Source organism: Chrysemys picta, chromosome 13 (assembly GCF_011386835.1).
Source record: "Chrysemys picta bellii isolate R12L10 chromosome 13, ASM1138683v2, whole genome shotgun sequence".
Classification (NCBI taxonomy): Eukaryota; Metazoa; Chordata; order Testudines; family Emydidae; genus Chrysemys; species Chrysemys picta.
Genome location: NC_088803.1, coordinates 24,063,452 through 24,083,278, shown reverse-complemented (window position 1 = coordinate 24,083,278; position 19,827 = coordinate 24,063,452). Strand labels below are relative to the sequence as shown.

At 44.3% G+C, this 19,827-nt stretch overlaps 1 protein-coding gene across 1 annotated transcript in view; it reads right to left on the bottom strand.

The window, feature by feature from the left end:
* The window catches only part of PHF20 (PHD finger protein 20), a 135,205-nt gene that overhangs the window by 99,700 nt on the left and 15,678 nt on the right, over positions 1-19,827 (bottom strand). The window contains exons 3-4 of the mRNA XM_065565232.1: positions 1,561-1,732; positions 1,021-1,105 (exon numbers count right to left, since the gene is read on the bottom strand). Of these exons, the coding sequence (XP_065421304.1) occupies positions 1,021-1,105; positions 1,561-1,732 (257 nt within the window). The remainder of the gene's footprint in view (positions 1-1,020; positions 1,106-1,560; positions 1,733-19,827) is intronic.

Below are 19,827 nucleotides of genomic sequence, written 5' to 3'. Positions count from 1 at the left end.
CTGTGGCACCTTATAGACTAACAGGCATGAGCTTTCGTGGATGAATACCCACTTCTTTGGATGCATGGTATTCACCCACGAAAACTCATGCTCCTATACATCTGTTAGTCTATAAGGTGCCACAGGACTCTTTGCTGCTCCAAAAGAAAGTGACGCACGCTTCATTGTTTTGACACTTTAAAAATTGTACTGGACCATACTCTATTATCTGATCCAGCCTACAACTCCCAAACAGTGTTCCCTACAGTATATTTTCCAGGAAGCATACTGTAGGTAACAAATTTAAATTCCAACTTCTATGATGAGGAAAATAACGCGTTCTGCTGAAAGTAAAGCGTACCTGATTTAAATGTAGAATAATTTAAATTTCAACAAAAAATATACTTATGTATTTAATAGTGGGCCTGACACATCAAGAATACAGAGGTAGTTTTGGTGGAAGAATGCTTTGTGCACCTCTGAAAAAGAAAAGAAACCTCAGACCACTGCATTTCAAGGAAGATTAATTCAGTAATCGTAAGAAGGTCCCAGATATTTAAAAAAGATCTTTGTATTTTATTTATTTAGCCTGTGTCTTCCAAGTATAGAAAAAATACATTAAGGGTGAAAGCATGTATGTGAATCTTAGAGAAAGAATTTGTCTTCCATCAAATTGTATCCTCTCCTTTACAATGACAAAAAAGACTACATTGTGCCTGTTCTCTGCTGCCAACACTTCTTTAGCAATTATATGAAGTGGCTAAAAAAATTTGTCATTAATTGATTCTCTTCCCAAGTTAGGTCATTTGGTAGCTCGTGCTAGCCACTAGAAAAATGCACAACATACCCACTGGTTACATACCAATAACATTTAATGAGAAATTACAAAATTGAAAAACAACTTTTTTGTAAAATTAACTTACTGTAGTATAATGACTTTTCTTTCAGAGATGTGCTATGTTTTCTGGAAGCATGAGGAAATTCTGAACACAATTAAATTTATCCAGTTATTAAGTACAACAAAATGAATAGGGGACTTACCATCCTTGTTAACGGAAGTGACTTTGGCTGGATAAAAACGACAATCAGACCAGCAAGCCAATACCTGATCATTTATACGAAATCCCTACAAAGAGAAAAAAAAACTCTAAGAATTTACATTTCCTGAATTAGAGAAACAAAATTAGGAAGATTTAAAATATACTGCTTCATTAAAACACTAGAACTGTTTCTTGGTTAAAAGTAAAAAAGCAAAAATGAAAAAACACCCCATATCCTTCAACAAGCAGCCACTGCAGCAGCACTTGTGCATAAGGAAGAATTTATATTCGGCTAGACATGCAAAAAAGAAAAGTTCACACCATTCTATTGAGACAGTAAGTTCCTTCAGGCAGGAACTGTTCCTTCCTCTGGCTGTACCACACCAATGACATTGTTAGCACTCAGCTATAATAATCACAAACTATATCTGGCCATGTACATGCTGCATTCAGGGACCTTAATGGGTTTAGATGCATAAAAGACTTGGTACGTAACTAGCTGAATAATGGGAAATCATTGAATACACAGTTTTCAACTTACACCACATCCATCTTCCTCATGTAACCCCTCTTTCCTTAACTGTATTTTCTCTAAGGGACGCAGATAAGGACTGTCCCAACAAAACCATTCATCATATCGGTGGTTCCAGCGTTTGAAATGGATAAGCACTTTTCCTTCTTCATAGTCAATTTCTTCTATATGAGCTGGATACCTAGACAAATAAAGAGTTCACTAAAATAACTCTGGTTAAGAACAAAATGAGATGCCTCAAAAATCAGTAGGAAGATTACAATATAAGGCCATACATATATCTAGTTGTTCTGCTGACACTATCAAAAGTGAACAAAAATGATGCTTAAGCACTCTGTAGTGGTACCGAGACCTGAAGATATGGGAACAGCCTTTTCCCATAGTTTCTCTATTTTTATGTCATTTGTTTTATGTATAGCTTCTACAAACAGTAAAATGAAACCTCTCTTCTATCCAAATAAACGTCTAACTATGTTTTATCTCACTGTCTTTCCAACAAAGGTAGCAAGACACAAACACAATTTTGGGATGCCTCTTCAATCAATAGGGCTAGTACTCAGACAGCATACTGGACTAAACTGGATCATGCCCCTGATCTAGCATGGCAATATCTATATTTGTAAGTATACAAGTCTGTTAACTGTATTAAAATACATATCTGATTGTGCCTAGCTTACCAAGTGATCCAGATCGCTCAGTATCTATGACCTGTCATCATCATTTACCAATCCACAAATTTGTGTCATCTGCTGATTAACTAGGCAATAATTTCATATTTCCTTTCAGGTTACTGATCAATACTGAATAGCACTGAGATAGAGCTAATGACTCTGGTACATTCAACTAGATGCACCTTACTCAAACCCTCTATAAACAAGCTTTGAGATTTATCAATTAGAATTTAATTAATTTAATAGGGATATTGATTTTGTAAATTTTTTAAAAAACAGGATATAATTATAGAATCAGAACTGGAAGGGACCTCAAGAGGTCATCTAGTCCAGTCCCCTGCACTCAAGGCAGGAATAAATTATCTAGACCATCCCCGTCAGGTGTCTGTCCAACCTGCTCTTAAAAATCCCCAGTAATGGAGATTCCACAACCTCCCTAGGCAATTCATGTAATAAATAATGAAGTAATAAATCAATTATCTAACAGAAAAATATATTACACAAGTTACCCTTACCATTCAAACTTGTAATCTTGCCAACCAATCTGATATTGTACTTTGACAAGAACCTATTTTCAATCACAATAAATTGTTATGGATAAAGTTTGAAACCAGCAGTTCCACTGCTTTGCCCAGCATTGGTGTCATGATAACCAGCCTATCATTATCCAAATCATTTCATTATAAATTGCTTTATGTTCTCCTTAACGTTTATGCATTGTTTAAACCCAACTTGGCTCAACCTGCACTTCTCTCATGCCTCTAATTTCCCACAATGACAGCCTCATAAATGGTGAAGTATCATTCTGGGTTCAGTATACACCTCCTCATCAATTGACAGATCTATTTCATAAGATAGAAGAAATACTGGACTGCAAGTGGGATCACCCAACAATTAGTAGTGACTGAACCTATCAGAAACACATTAACTTTAGGCAGACCTCTCACTGCAGCTACTACCATTTAACAGCCTGACATGTGCAGACAGGAACCTCATGGATATATAGACATTACTACCATTTTTCCCAAGGATAAATTACATAATTTCTCAAACTGGTCCCCCCCTGGTTGCCACAATATCCTTTCTATCCATTAACTATATTTGACCACGTGCCAGTGCCAAGAGAACACATCCAAAAATCTCAACATTGAGGCTATGTACCAACATTTTTAAAGGCTAAACCTCACAGACATAGTTAAAAAGATACTCAAGTTTTAAATCTCTCCAAGACCAAATTACAGTTTCTGAAGCATTCAAAGCTGTGACCCAAGGTTTTCAGAACCCCCAGCAGGGGCAACTTAACTATTTCACTCCAGCAGCTCTAAGGTATAAATCAACAGGAACTCAGCAATTCTGTCTGATCAAGGAGTAATGCAAGTAAGCATGCTCTTGTCTAAACCTGCAGTTCATTAGATTTAAGAAGGGCTGTCAAGCGATTAAAAACATTAATCACAATTAATCACGTGATTAATTGCATTGTTAAACAATAATAGAATACCATTTATTTAAATATTTGTGGATATTTTCTACATTTTCAATTATATTGATTTCAACACAAAATGTACAGTGCTCACTTTATATTTATTTTTATTACAAGTATTTGCACTGTAAAAAACAAAAGAAATAGTATTTTTCAATTCACCTAAGTACTGTAGTGCAATCTCTATCATTAAAGTTGAACTTACCAATGCAGAATTATATACAAAAAACCTGCATTCAAACACAAAACAATGTAAAATTCCAAGCAACTGCAAGTCCACTCAGTCCTCCTCCTTGTTCAGCCAAATCGCTCAGAAAAACAAGTTTGTTTACATTTGAGGGAGATAATAATGTCTGCTTCTTGTTTACAATGTCACCTGAAAGTGAGAACAAGCGTTCTCATGGCACTGACTGGCATTGCAAGATATTACGTGCCAGATGTGCTAAAGATCCATATGTCCCTTCATGCTTCAACCACCATTCCACAGGACATGCCTCCATTCTGATGATGGGTTCTGCTCGATAACAAAGCAGTGCGGACCGACGCACATTCATTTTAATTATCTGAGTCAGATGCCACCAGCAGAAGGTTGATTTTATTGTTTGGTGGTTCGGGTTCTGTAGTTTCCGCATCGGAGTGTTGCTCTTTTAAGACTTCTGAAAGCATCCCTCCTCATCCCTCTCAGATTTGGGAAAATTCGTAAACCTTGGGTTGAGTGCTGTAGCTATCTTTAGAAATCTCACATAGGTACCTTGTTGGCATTTTGTCAAATCTGCAGTAAAAGTGTTCTTAAAATGAACAATATGTGCTTGGTCATCATCCAAGACTGCTATAACATGAAATATATGGCAGAATGCAGGTAAAAAAGATGAGGGGACATACAAGTCTCCCCCAAGGAGTTCAGTCACAAATTTAATTAATGCATTTTTTTTTTAAATGAGCATCATCAGCATGGAAGCATGTCCTCTGGAATGGTGGCCATAGCATAAAGGGGCACATGAACGTTTAGCATATCTGGTACGTAAATACCTTGCAAGCCAGCTACAAAAGTGCCACACATATACCTGTTCTCACTTTCTGATGACATTGTAAATAAGAAAAGGGCAGCATTATCTCCTGTAAATGTAAACAAATTTGTTTGTGTTAGCAATTGGCTGAACAAGAAGTAGGACTGACTGGATTTGTAGGCTCTGAAGTTTTACATTGTTTTGTTTTTGAGTGCAGTTATGCAACAACAAAAATCTACATTTGTAAGTTGCACTTTCATGACAAAGGGATTGCACTACAGTACTTGTATTTTTCAATTCACCACATACTATCTCTTTTGTTTATCAAAAAGCAGGGCAGAAGAGAGGCCAAACAAGAGAACAGTATACTGAAAGTGGCGTTCTTCTACCACAAAACACAAGAAATTTCCAGTGGCTTAGCAGAATGGCCACATGAAAGTACGTGTTCTGAATGTCCAGAGCAGCGAATCAGTCGTTCTAAGACAGCACGAGGAGGATAGCCAATACAGAATCTCATGTACTTTGATTAAATTGTTGAGGCCACGAAGGTCGAGAACAGGTCTCATTGCGCCCTTGAATTATGGTATCAGGAAGTACCGGGAATAAAAAACATGGCCCAAGTGTTCCGGCGGAACTTCCTCCACTGCTCCCAACTTCAAAGAGCTAACCTGCTCAACAAGCAGTGTCTTGTGAGAGATCCCTGAAGAGGGACGGAAAAGGAGGAGGAAAGGGGACATGAAGAGGAACTAGAGAACATAGCCTGATCTTACAGTGTCTAGGGCCCAGCTGTTGGAGGTAACTGAGTCCCAAGCATTGTAAAAGTGGACCAAAGGGATGGGAGGAGTGAGGAATGACTGGACCACTGTTTTGGACAAAGGAGTAAAAAATGGGCACATGGCCTGTGCCAAGGGAGAGACAGAGCTGCCCAAAGCATGCACCCGACTGCTTCCTCTTTTTAGGATATATCGGTTTTATATAGGATATAAACCTCTTTTTAGGATATATATACCGTTTATACGGTATTCCATTTTTTCAGGGACAACGTTACACAAAGGCAGGTTGTGGGTGATATTGCTGCTGCGCCCCATAGTGGCATCTTCGCACGGATGGCATGTACACATCCAAGGACCTCAAGGCAGCCCTGGAATCCCTGAAGGAATGCAAGGTGTCACCCATCTTGTCCGAGAACAAGACTCAGCCATCAAAGGGCAAGTCCTTTATGGCTTACTGGACGTCTAGGGCAACCCCAAAGTTTTGCAACCAGGAAGCCCTCCTCATGGCTACTGCCAAGGCCATGAACCTGGCCGCAGTGTCCACAACCTCAAGGATAGACTGCAGGGACTTTCTAGGACAAACAGCCCTCTGCAACCAACACCTCAAACTCCTCACGTGACAGCTCGGACAATTGCTCTTCAAATTTAGCCATGACTGACCAATTTAGGCAGTCATACTTGACCTGTAAAGTCACTTCATTAGTAGGGACCTCCCAAATTCATGGCCATGAAAAATCACAGACCGTGACATTTAGTCTCCCCCCGTGAAATCTGGTGTTGCATGCTTTTACCCTACACTATACAGATTTCACAGGGGAGACCAGCGTTTCTCAAATTGGGGGTCCTGACTCAAAAGGGAGTTGCAAGGGGTCACAAGGTTATTTTAGGGCAGTCATAGTATTGTCAGGCTTACTTCTGCTATGCCTTCAGAGCTGGGCGGCCAGAGAGCAGTGGCTGTTGGCCACACGCCCAGCTCTGGGGGCAGTGCCCTGCCAGAAGCAGCACAGAAGTAAGGGTGGCAATACCATACCATGTCATCATTCTGTGCTTCTGCCTTCAGAGCTGGGTGCCAGAGAGAGTGGCAGCTGCTGACTAAGGGCTCAGATTTGCAGGCAGCAGTACAGAAGAGTGGCAATCCCATACCAAGCCATGCTTACTTCTGTGCTGCTGCTGGCAGTGACTCTGCCTTCAGAGCTGGGCTCCCAGCCAGCAGCCGCCGCTCTCCATCTACCCGGCTCTCAGGCAGCAGCGCAGAAATAACGGTAGCAGTACCACAACCCCTCCCACCCCCCAATTCCTTTTTGGGTCAGGACCCCTAAAATTGCAACACAATGAAATTTCAGATTTAAATAGCTAAAATCATTAAATTTAGGATTTTTAAAATCCTATGCCATGAAATTGACCACAATGGACCGTGAATTTGGTAGGGCCTCTATTCATTAGCAATCCTCATCTGCAGGGACAATGAGGTATAGACCTTCCTGCCCACAACATCCAACTGGTTGGAGTGTCTATCCTTGGCAGTAGACACGAACCTACTCTGCCAGGCCTTATTTACCATCATTACTACCAGGGAGTTCTGGGCTGGATGGGAACAGAACCCCTGACATCCCTGCATAGGACCAAAGCAGCACTTCAAGTATTTCACTACCACAGCCTGTGTACTCCCTCCATAGGGCTCTCATCGGCTCGAGGAGTGCATCATTGATCAGGAGGCCCACTCTCCAGGGGATGGCAGGCTGTAAAATGTCCACCAGTTTGTGTGTGTTCTCTTGGAGGAACTCTGCCTGGAAGCCCAGGGATGCGTCTACTGGTACGCCTTAAAAGTCCTCCAGGATAGAAGGAGAGGATGAACTCAGCAACACAGCACTGTCCGGCAACAAGGACAAAGATCTTGGCTGACCCAAAACCAGCTCTCGTTCCCAGGAAGACATACCCGGGAGGAGGACAATAGCAGTTTTGTGGGGAGGAAGACCACTGATGGCCTGGCCTAAGTCTGATTCAGATCCACCACTGTCAACCCGGAGGATGACTTCAGCTTTAAGTGGGATCTCTGTGAATGAGGAGCATCTCACTGAGTCCAAGGCCACTAATAGGAGTAGGGCAGTGGTTCTCAACCCGCGGCCCAATCAGCACACAGCTGCGTCCCATGTGACATCCTCAGTGCCATACAGGTAGTATTGGATGCAGCCCACAATGGTAAATAGGTTCAGAACCACTGGAATAGGACATTGGTGACCAATAGGGACCAGGCCAGGGACCTCCGTCCCGGCCACAAGGCATCTGCCAACCCTGAAAGCCATACTGGTTCACTGGTGGCCCCTGGATTTCATTAAGTGATGCAGAGCGGAATGATGACAACTCCAATTTTGAATCAGAGCCACACGATCTTGGCAACATAAGCAGAGTGATGCCTGAAAGAGCCAGTAGGCAGTCCAATTCATCTGTTGCCCAGAAAGAAGCGGGAATCAGTGCTCTCAATGAAGGTAGTATGAGCATGCCGGGGCCACAGGCAGTGGGCGGTCCTGGAACAAACATCAGTACTAGAGCACCTGAAGGTGGCAATGTTGCGGGGTGGGGAGAGGGGGAAGGCGGGAGCCAACTTGAAGTGTGGAATGCAGCAGGCCAACGAGAGTCCCAGGCCAAGGTTCCCTGCACTGACTCCATCCCCAACACAGAAGGGAAGCATCCAGATGCAGCGCTGACAGACACAAGGCTTGGCGGCTTCCTCCATTGGAGGGGTCATAGGCGGCACAGCCTTGGGAAAGTCCTGGACCAATGGTGAGGTCGGGACCAAAAGGCAGAGGTCTGCACCTGCCTGGCATGCTAACAACATGGACACAGTTGGTGCCGGTAATTACCTTGTCAGTACCACACTCAACAGACACCCAGAGGCCAGAACTAGAGTCAATGGTATGAGGTTTCTGCCCTTCTCTCTTGGTAACGAGGAAGATCAGAGGTACCTGGTGTGTGGGATGGCACAGAACTGGGCCTGTGCCGGTCTGCACTTTTCCTCCAGTCACCTGGAGCGTCCCAGTCTTAAGAGACCTCCTCTTTGGTGCTGAAAAGAAACAGCTCCTCTGTCTCTTCAGTGAGGCATCTGTCCCAGAACAAGAGGTGGGAGCACTCTCCGAGCTCGAGGGCGATCTTCAGCCCAAGGAGGGCCTCTGTACCAGATAAGGCCGCATAACTTGTTCAAACAGGTACTGCTTGAGGCGAAGGTCCAGCACCACCTGATTCCACTTTTTAAACAATTTAAAAATTAAACAGTATTCCTTAAGGTGGACCTTGCTGAGACAAAGCAAGCACCCTGTGTGGGAGTCACTGTTTGGGATCGTCCTTCCACAAAAAGGGAGAGACACGGTAAGGGCAGCACCAGTGAACACTAAGGGCTGGTCCACACTAACCCCCCACTTCGAACTAAGGTACGCAAATTCAGCTACGTTAATAATGTAGCTGAATTCAAAGTACCTTAGTTCGAACTTACCGCGGGTCCAGACGCGGCAGGCAGGCTCCCCGTCGATGCCGCATACGCCTCTCGCCGAGCTGGAGTACCGGCGTCGACGGCGAGCACTTCCGGGATCGATCCCAGAAGATCGATTGCTTACCGCCGGACCCGGCGGTAAGTGTAGACCTACCCCAAGTAACTGACTATATACACAACAACAATAAACTAGGCTACCACTAAATGAGAGTTTGTGAGACTACAACCACACAGAACTCTGACTCTCATCGCCATGGGCGATAAGGAACTGGGGGGAGGGGAGGGCAGGGCTGTCACCCACTCATATAGCCAGGGGAGGGGCCACAGCCATGAGGTGCAAGTGCTGACCCTCTATGGGTACTGCTAGAGAAAAGGTTCCAGCACGCACATACACCTAAGTGGAATTCACATCTGCATCTACTCAAAGAAGAACCAGAAGATATCTTCAAAATTATTGGAAACTTTTTTACAAACTGTTATACACAGCAGAAAGAGATGGAGGTCACAATGCTACGTAACACTTTTGGGACATTCACCTTCTATAATTTTCTCAAATGGAGAGAGATGTTAGATTAGGAAGTGTGGTCAGTAAGGTGTGTGTGCGCTCTCTCCATCTGCTGTCCCAGCCTAGCGCAGATAGTTGGTTCAGCAGACCTCGACAGTACTACCCAGAAAGACCACAGACTCAAGTTTGGCAACAAAGGCACTCGGCCAGATGCCCTGTGGCAAGGAGCAGCTCAGTCCGCAGGAGTCTCTGCTGTCCCATCTGCATGTCCCACACAAAAGGTTACAACAAGGTACCCCAACATTTATAGACTGAAACAAACAACTTACCTATCTCTTTATGTGTTTCATGACATTTGATTGTTACTCCCCTTGTATCATGCTCCAGGTGTCTCAGGCAAAACATCCTCTTATTTGGTGTTCAGTCAGGATATTCTTGGGCTATTTTTTGGAGTGTGTTCTCACATATACCCAGTATCTGTTACTTCTTAGGAGTGCCTATGTTTTAGCAACACTAGTAATACTTTTGCCAATGTCATACATTGGACAGTGAACTTGCGAACATCTACTTTAATACATGGCCTAACTTTGGTTCATAGCCTCTGGTTCAGGCCTCAGCTCATGTGCTTGGCCCAGTGCTCCAGGATCTCTCCCCTATAGGAAGCATCCATGAAATATTTATTGAAACCAAATCTAAAAAACTGCCAACAGCTAGATCTCACAGCCTGCATAGCTCCCTCTCAAATCTATAAGGTATCTCAACCGCTATGACCTATTTGGCATAAGACCACAACAGACATTGATAAAAGGTTTGTACTCTAGAGATACACAATTACTCCTACCCCCCAAGAAGAATGAAGATGTTCTATTTTGCTCAGCCCGAAGACAGACTTCAAAGTCAACAAAAACGTTATCATATTTTACCTACCACCATCCTCCATCTCAATCAAGCAGGACCCATGAAAGGTGGAATGACCTCGGACAAGAACTGGAAAATGAATCCCTTCATCTGTCATGTCCAGATACACACACGAGACCTTCCTACCAGCTGAGAATGCCAAAAGCATTTCAGTAGCGTTGACTAGCTCTTAGAAACTTTTGGTACAGAGTTAATTTTATCAAATAGTTGGTGACAGTATCATAAACCAGTGCCTATAACTACAACATACATAAGTCACCTGCCTTTGCTTGGAGAAAGGGGTGGCCTTGTTTGGTGCTCTCTCTCCCATTCTGCACTAGTACTTGTAGCAACAAAGGTCAGACATTTTGAAGAGGCAGGCATACCAGTATCATCCATTAAACATAAGCTCATGTATTTCCTGCACATGGCAGCAGAACCAGAGTGCCGCCTAGAAAAGGCTGGCTGAAGACAGACACACAGATAAATGAATTGCACATTAAACACCAACTTTTATTTTTATTTTTTAAAAACAAACTAAAAGAAATTTATTCTACTGAGCTACCTTTAGAGAACATTATGGTTGCATGATTAGGCAAGCAAAGCTATAAACATCACAAATTTCAAGATGACACGACACAACACAACCTTTACTCTGCTCCTTGTGCACATGTATTAGAACAGTCTTAAATTACATGACCACATACTTCTCAAATACTACATTTGAATGTCAAACAATTTTTTCACTACAACTTTAGATGGATACACAGCATCCTGTGGTAAGGTGTACTATTCTATATAAGAGGACAATCCAGAATCATGAAAGTCAATTGAAATAAATATGCAATAAAACATGCTACAAAATGAACATATAATGTAGCATCTGTAAGCGTTTGAGAGAAATTGTATATTAACTCTTTCAGTAGCTATAGTACTATAAGTGGGTGTTTCATTAATACATCTCTTACCCTAAATACACTTACAGCTTAATACCAATACTTTTGCCTCTGAATCAGATTTTTGTTGTTTTATGCAAAAAAAGAAAAAAGTTTTCAACTTACCTGTACTTGTCCAATTAGAAATTTGAAAACTTTCTAATCAGTTAGCACAGAAGCGAAAATTCTCTAGGCAAATTCTCATTTATTAAAGAAATTTAACAGTATTATGAATCTGCCATAACGGACTACAAGGTACTACTAAACACACACACACACACACACACACACACACACACACGAAGCACGTACTCTAGTGATATTTTATTCAAATCTAATTGCAAGTACATCCAGTTCTCAGCAAAAGTAATATTTTAAGATTATTAAGGCCCTCGAGGATAGGTCAAATGAATACAAACTACAAAAAACAGTTACACTTCTACTTAAAACAATCTAAATCCTACATGTACGACGCAAAAGCTTGTGAAATACTAACAGTTACTGTATCTACATGCAATAGAAAAGAAAACCTCATAAATCCTTCATTTGAATGCTGATTATTTTGTTAAAAATACACAGCTTAGGAGGAAAGAGTAATTATATATAAAAAAAAAATCTCAAAGCCAAATCTTTACTGATGCTAAGCATCTGCAACTCTTGCAGAAGACAGTATGATCTGCACAAAAAAGTTGACAAGTTTAATATATTTTGTGGTGGATGTATGTTAATATTGCTGTTGGAAATGCACTTACATTTCCTGACCATTTTAATTTTTAATGTGGACTTGGGTTGATGTGCAGGGTGGGGGTAACAATCAATGTACAAATCCAAGAGGCATTAGTACATTTATTTCTAATTATCACATGGGACCTCTATGAAGTGCATCATTAATTTTGTGCAATTCCAGGAATGAGCGATTGAGGGAGGCATTGCTCCATAACTGCCTCTATAAAATCAGTTAGGAATAGACTGGTAACCTACTCCCTACTGGAATAAAGAGGACCTGGGACTGGCTTCAGGAACTCCTCTTACCAGAATTAATATCATCCAAAAGGGATGCCTGGAAAAATCACTCCACAGACAAACTCACTCCAGTGTCACCCATTTAAATTACGCAGACTTTAGGCCCCACAGCATTCTCGGGCCCAAACCCTGCCAAGTCCAATCTTTTTTATTGAATATATGATCTAATAATTACATTTTGAAAGTATTTTAGAAGTAGAATGAGAGACATAAAGGTCCAGTTCACAATGCACGAGCCATGCAATGACAATTTTATTGAAAGTATAGCATCATGATGGGATGAACCCTGGAGTCAGCTGAACAGGAAGCAGAGTAGAGCAGCTCCAGCTAGAGCAACAGCAAAACTCAAATAAATATTTGTTTTATGCTGTCTCTCCCAAAATGATGAAAGACAAACCTTGCCTGCTCCATTTCAGAGGTTCATAGCAAAAGGGGGGAAAGAATCTCAGTAGCTTCCAGAATTACATTCCAGAACTACCTGTATTGAGCAGAGAACATGCCACCCGGAATTGCAAAATTGAGCCAAGAGGCATGCAGCAACAGAAGCAGTTACAGCAGTTACTGAAGAAAACAGAAAGGAGCATAAATTTTGGCAAGTCAAGTATAATTAGGCAGGCCAAAAATAGTTTGAAGAGCAACTAGCAAAAAACGAAAACTAACAGCTTTTTTTTTTTTTAATCCATCAGAAGCAGGAAGCCTGCCAGACAGTGGGATCACTGGATGACATTGGTGCTAAAGGAGCACGCAAGGAAAACCTGGCCATTGCAGAGAAGCTACATGAATTCTTTGCATTGGTCTTCCCTGCACGTGATGTGAGGGAGACTCCCACATCTAAACCATTCATTTTAGGTAACAAATCCCAGGAACTGTCCCAGATTGAGGTGTCAATAGAGTAGCTTTTGGAACAAATCTATAAATTAAACAGTAGTAAGTCACCAGGACCAGATGGTATTCATGCAAGAGTTCTGAAGGTACTCATATGAAATTGAGAACTACTAACTGCAGTATGTAACCTATTGTTTAAGCCAGCCTCTGTACCAGGTGAGTGGAGAGTAGCTAATGTAACGCCTATTTAAAAAAAAAAAAAAAAAAAAAAGGGCTACAGAGGCAAATCCTAGCACTTACAGGCTGGTAAGCCTAACTTCCGTACCAGGCAAGCTGGATGAAACTATAATAAAGAACAGAATTATCAGACATATAGATTAACACAATACGTTGGGAAACAGTCAACATGACTTTTGTAAAGAGAAATTGTGCCTCACCAATCTATTAGAATTCTTTGATAGAGTCAACAAGCACACAAACGAGGGTGATCTCTTTAATAGTTTTTGCCAGAAGCTGGGAATGGGCAGCAGGGAATGGATCACTTGATTAGCTGTTCTGTTCATTCCCTCTTGGGCACCTGGCATTGGCCACTGTCAGAAGACAGGATATTGGGCTAGATGAACCTTTGGTCTGACCCAGTATGGCCGTTATGTTCTTATAGTTCTCTGCAAACATCTGCTCAATGTGCAACAGCAGTCAAAAAAGTTAATATTAGGAACCAATAGGAAAGGGATAGATAAAAAAAATATCAAAATATAAATCAAAGGTATGCTCACATCTTGAAAACTGCATGCAGTTCTGGTTGCCATATCTCAAAATAGATATATTAGAACTGGAAAAGGTACAGAAAAGGGCAAAAATAATGATTAGGGTATGGTACAGCTTCCATATGAGGAAACTGGGTCTGTATCTTGGAAAAGAGACAACTTAGGGGAGATATGGTAGAAGTCTATAAAATCATGAATCGTGTGGAGAAAGTGAATAAGGAAATATTATTTACCCCATCACATAAAAAACAGTTACCCACCTTTTCATAACTGACAGGTTTCAGAGTAGCAGCCGTGTTAGTCTGTATCCGCAAAAAGAAGAACAGGAGTACTTGTGGCACCTTAGAGACTAACAAATTTATTAGAGCATAAGCTTTCGTGGACTACAGCCCACTTCTTCGGATGCATATAGAATGGAACATATATTGTGTGTATATATATCTCCTCAATATATGTTCCATTCTATATGCATCCGAAGAAGTGGGCTGTAGTCCACGAAAGCTTGTGCTCTAATAAATTTGTTAGTCTCTAAGGTGCCACAAGTACTCCTGTTCTTCTTTTCATAACTGTTGTTCTTCGAGATGTGTTGCTCATGTCCATTCCATTCTAGGTGTGTGCGCGCGCCCACAAGCGCAGTTGTCAAGAGATTTTTGCCTTAGCAGTATCCATAGGGTCAGCTGTGGCGCCTCCTTGAGTGTCACGCTCATACGTCGGTATATCAGGCACTGCCAGCCCTACGCCCTCTCAGTTCCTTCTTGCCGGCAACTCCGACACAGGGGCAGAAGGGCGGGTAATGGAATGAACATGAGCAACACAGCTCAAAGAGCAACAGTTACAAAAAGGTGGATAACCGCTTTTCTTCAAGTGCTCGTGTCGATTCCATTCTAGGTGACTCACAAGCAATGTCCACGAAGGTATGCTCAGAGTTCATGGTTGTGCAGCTTGCAGCACTGCTCTGCCACAACCAGCATCATCTTGAGCTTGCTGAGTAAGTGCATAATGAGACACGAACATGTGGACAGAAGACCAGGAAGCGGTTCTACAGATCTCTTGGATTGGAATTTGCACCAGGAAGGCCGCTAATGACGTCTGTGCCCTGATCAATGTGCCGTAATGATTCCCGGCAGAGGCATGTTTGCCAGCTCATAGCAGCAGAGGCAGGCACTGATCCAGGATGAAATCCTTTGAGCAGACACTGGGCGACCTTTCATTCTGTCTGCCACCGCAACAAATACCTTCGGCGACTTACGGAATGGCCTTGTCCTGTCTATGTGGAAGGCCGGCACCCTCCGGACATCCAGACCGTGCAGCCTGCATCCTTCAACTGACATATGAGGCTTTGCAAAGAAGACAGGTAAACACATGTCCTGGTCAGTATGAAACTGGGAAATGACCTTGGGCAGAAATGCTGGGTGTGGTCGCAGCTGAACCTTATCCTTGAAGAATACCGTATAGGTCGGTTCTGAAGTAACCCTGATCTCAGACACCCTGCGGGCTGACGTTATCGCAACCAAGAACGAAACCTTTCAGGAGAGAGCAGGAAGCCAGGAGCACGAAGGGGAGCCCCCATGAGTCTCAGCAGCACGAGATTCAGGTCCCAAGGAGGGATGGGATCCCGGACATGCAAGTAGAGATGCTCCAGACTTTTCAAAAAACAGGTCATCATATCATGAGCGAAGACAAACCTGCCTTGGAACAGAGAGTGGAGCCGAAATAGCAGCCAGATGGACCCTGACCAATGACAGGAACAAACCTTGAAGTTTGAGGTGCGGAATATAATCCAGGATCTCCTGCAGCAAAGCCTGAAGGGCCTGAATAGGCTGTTCCGAGGCCCAGCATGTGAACCTTTTCTATTGGCCAGGTAAGCAGCTTTGGTGGAGGGTTTCCTGCTACCCAACGAGACCTGCTGAACCAGGGCTGAGCATTCCTGTTTGTCCGCGTTTAGCCATGCAGCAGCCATACTGTCAAGTAGCATAGCCACGTTCAGGTGCAGAAGGCTGCCTTAGTTCTGGGACAGCAGATCCAGCGGGGTGGCTACTGAAAGGTTCAGCAGTGTGCTAAACCAGTGCTGGCTAGGCCACGCAGGGGCTATTAAGATAATCTTTGCGCTGTCCTGCTTGATTTTCACAGGGACACTGAATCAACAGCATTGGTGGGAAGCCATATATCATAGCCCCTGACCCCAGGATGAGAAATACGTCTGACAGGGAGTCCCTGTCCATCCCCCATATCAAACAGAACACACGGCATTTCCTGTTCTGCCTGGCTGCAAACAGGTCCAACCGGAGAGTCCCCCACCTCTGGGGGATTATACTGTCCACCTCTGGATGGAGCAACCACTCGTGGCGAAATGAGGCCTTCCTGCTGAGGTGATCTGCTAATACATTCCTGATCCCAGGCAGGCGCGCAGCTACCAGATGAATGGTATGCTGCACACAAAAGTCCCAAAGGCGGAGAGCTTCTTGGCAAAGGACCAATGACTTGGCTCCGCCCTGCCAGTTGATGTAATATATCATGGTGGTATTGTCTGTCAGGACCTCCACTACCTTGCCCTTCAGGTGGGGCAAGAAAGCCTGGCAAGCCAGAGGGTGGCCCGAGTGTCCTTCAACCCATGCAACCTAAGAATCCATTCCCATTGAATCGGAGGTCCTGGACTGAGGTTTGCATTTCTTGGGACAGGCCAGCGGTCTGAAGCCAGGAGCTGTGCCACATGACCACTGTCGATGCGACCACCCTAGCCGCCGAGTCCACCGCGTCCCATGCCATTTGGAGAGAGCACATGGCCGTTGTGGTACCTTCCCCTACCAGGGTGCCGAATTCCTGCGCCAAATCTTGGGGGAGCGGCTCCTTGAACTTACAGAGAGAGTCCCATAAGTTAAAATTGTACCTACCAAAGAAAGCCTGGTGGTTCACCACCCAGAATTGCAGGCTGGCTGTCAAATAAAGTTTTCCTCACTAAAAGGTCCCATTATTTGGCCTCTTTATTTTTGAGAGCTGGAACTGGTGTGCCCCTGCTTCTCCTTCTTATTGGCCACAGAGACTACCAGCAAGCCCAGAGAAGGGTGGGTATATAGGTACTCAAACCCTTTGGTTGGGACACTACTTCTTTTCGTCCTTTTTGGTGGTAGGAGAGATGGACGACAGGGTTTTCCAGAGGGCCTTGGCAATTTTCAGGACCCCATCATGCACTGGTAGCACATCATGGGCAGGGTACAGGCTGAGAGCACACTGAACAAGGTGTCCGCCTGCTCAGCCATCTCCTCCACCTCTAGGCCCAAGTTCTCAGCCATCCGTCGAAGCAGGGCCTGGTGTTCTTGTTCTTTAAAATCGCCTGGCGGCTGGCCCTCGAGGGTCCCATGACCACCTCATCCGGACATGAGGATGATGATTGTACCGCCAGGGGAGGCCCTGGGGCATCATCCCCCATGAAGGAAAGGGTTTGGGGGGGGGCACTATCTCCTCTACCCCAACCTCTGAGCGCATTTCATGCACCGAGCCCAGTGCCGCCAACTGTTGTTCCAAAGTGATAGCAGATGAGCGGTACGAAGGGGGCATCGGCATCACTGGCATGCCCCACGCATTCCAATAGGGCCACTAGGCTGGCCACTGGCCATGCTGCCAAGGCGGCGCCATAGAAGTCAATGCAGCCTCTGGTGCCCAATCGCGCCGGTGGAGTCTTGGCGAGGGCTAAACTGCCCTTCCAGTGGAATCCCCTTCCAGTGACCACAGCGGGGCCATCAACACCTGTGTCTGTCTGCTGACCATCGCCGCCAGAAACTGGTGCTTGAAGTGGGAGGACTGGTACCAGTGTCGTGGGGACCAGTGTCGTGATGGAGAGTGCTCCCATGGGGCAGTTGATGGAGATCTGTGTTGAGAGGATGACCAGCAGGAGGGCAAAGTGCCAATAATATGGTGACCGGCGCCTCCCGCTAGGCGATACGCATCAAGATGGCAGTGACCGCAAACATGGTGCCGGTGATCAAGGGCAAGCCAAAGAGGTTCTGGGCTGCAATGCCAGAGACCTGTGGCATGGAGACGGAAAGCACTGCCTTGCCTCAGGGGAGCGGCGGCGCTCAACTGCCCTCTGGGGGGTCTTGGCGGCTGGCTTGCCCTCATAGGGAGCCTTTGCCGCTTCCTGCTGCACACAGGGTGCCGGCAGTGTGGGCAGAGGCCTCTCCTCTCTTGGCACTCGGGGAGCTTGGGAAGGTGTCGATGTCACCACAAGTTTGGGTCCCCTACGGGAGTAGGTGGTGGATCTTTTAAAAGCGCTAAGGACCCTGACTGGGGAAGCAAATCCACATGGCTCCAGAGTGCTCAAACTGGGTCCTTTGCCCAATGCCCTTTCTTGCCTGGTGCCAGGGAGCTGTGCTTCTTGGTTTTCATTTTGGGCACCAGTGATGGCGAGCGGTGCCAGGCGGAGCCTGCTGTCGGGAGTGTGCTGCGCTCCGAGACTGAGGTACTAGGGGTTGAGTCCGGCCAGGGCGGCTCGGAAGCCGGTCGGAGGGCAGTCTCCATGAGGACAGCCCTCAAATAAATATCACGCTCTTTCTGGACCCTGGGGTCAAAAGTTTTTACAGAGACAACACTTGTCCTTCACATGTGATTCCCCCAAGCACTCGAGGCAGCTGCTGTGGGGGTCACTTACAGGCATAGGTGATGGGACCCTAACTTCTAACTACACTTAACTACTTAACACTATTTACAAGGCCCTAAGGCTTAAAGTCAGAAGAGTCAAAAGCGCTAGCCTTTGCTGTGCAAGGAAAGGCGCTCCGACTAACCAACACAGGCAGTAAAAGTGAACTGAGAGGGTGTAGGGCCCGCGGTGCCTAATATACCAACGCATGATCAAGGCACTAAAGGAGGCACCACAAGCGACCCTAAAGATACTACTAAGGCAAAAATCTCCAACGTCCGCACACGTGAGTGCGTGAACACCTAGAATGGAATCGACATTAGCAAACGCTCGAAGAACAACAACAACTAGGGTTCACTCAATGAACTTAATAGGCAGTAAATTTAAAATTAACATAAGGAAGTACTTCTTCACACAATGCATAGTCAATCTGCGGACTTCGTTGCCAGGGGATATTGTGAAGGTCAAAAGTATAACTGGGTTCACAAAAGAATGAGAAGTTCATGTAGGATGGGTACATCAGTGGCTATCAGCCAAGATGGTCAGGGATGCAACCCCATTCTCTGAGTGTCCCTAAACCTGACTGCCAGAAGCTGGGACTGGATGGACAGGGGATGGATCACTTGATACAGTAATTGTCCTATTCATTCCCTCTGAAGCATCTGGCACTGTCAGAGGACAGGGTACTGGGCTAGATGCACCACTGGTTTGACCTATTATGCCATTCTTAGGTTCTCAGGAGTATTTTTGGAATGTTGAAGACTGGCACAGTGGAGGACCACAAAGGTTTAAATAAAATATAAACCCAATAGTAGCTGTAACGGAATATACATCTTGGAAGTACTTCATGTACACAAGGTGTGTTACAGGCAGACTTGGGAATTACATAGTGTCAGCATGCCAAATTTCTCTAGTGAAGAAAAAGCCAGAGAGGGAGGAAAACCACCAATGCACAAAGATTCAGGACAGAACCATAATCAAAAAACAGTCCTCCTAATCTGAGCAAAAGCTAAGATTTTAAGATATGATGCAAATACTCTTAAATAGTTGTAGCTGTAAAACTATCATGGCAACCTTTATTCTTTCATACCTCAAACTCAGCCAAGCAGAATTTAAGATCTGATGTCTTTAATTTCCTCTCTATTTTCTAACTAACAATGTTTAAGGCATTTCAGATGTAACAGCCTGTTTTAGGACAAGAGCTGTAAAGTGTGTCAATGAGCACTTCATCCTCCTAAATGGGCCTCATGGAAAAATCCAATTTGTTGTTGTCCTG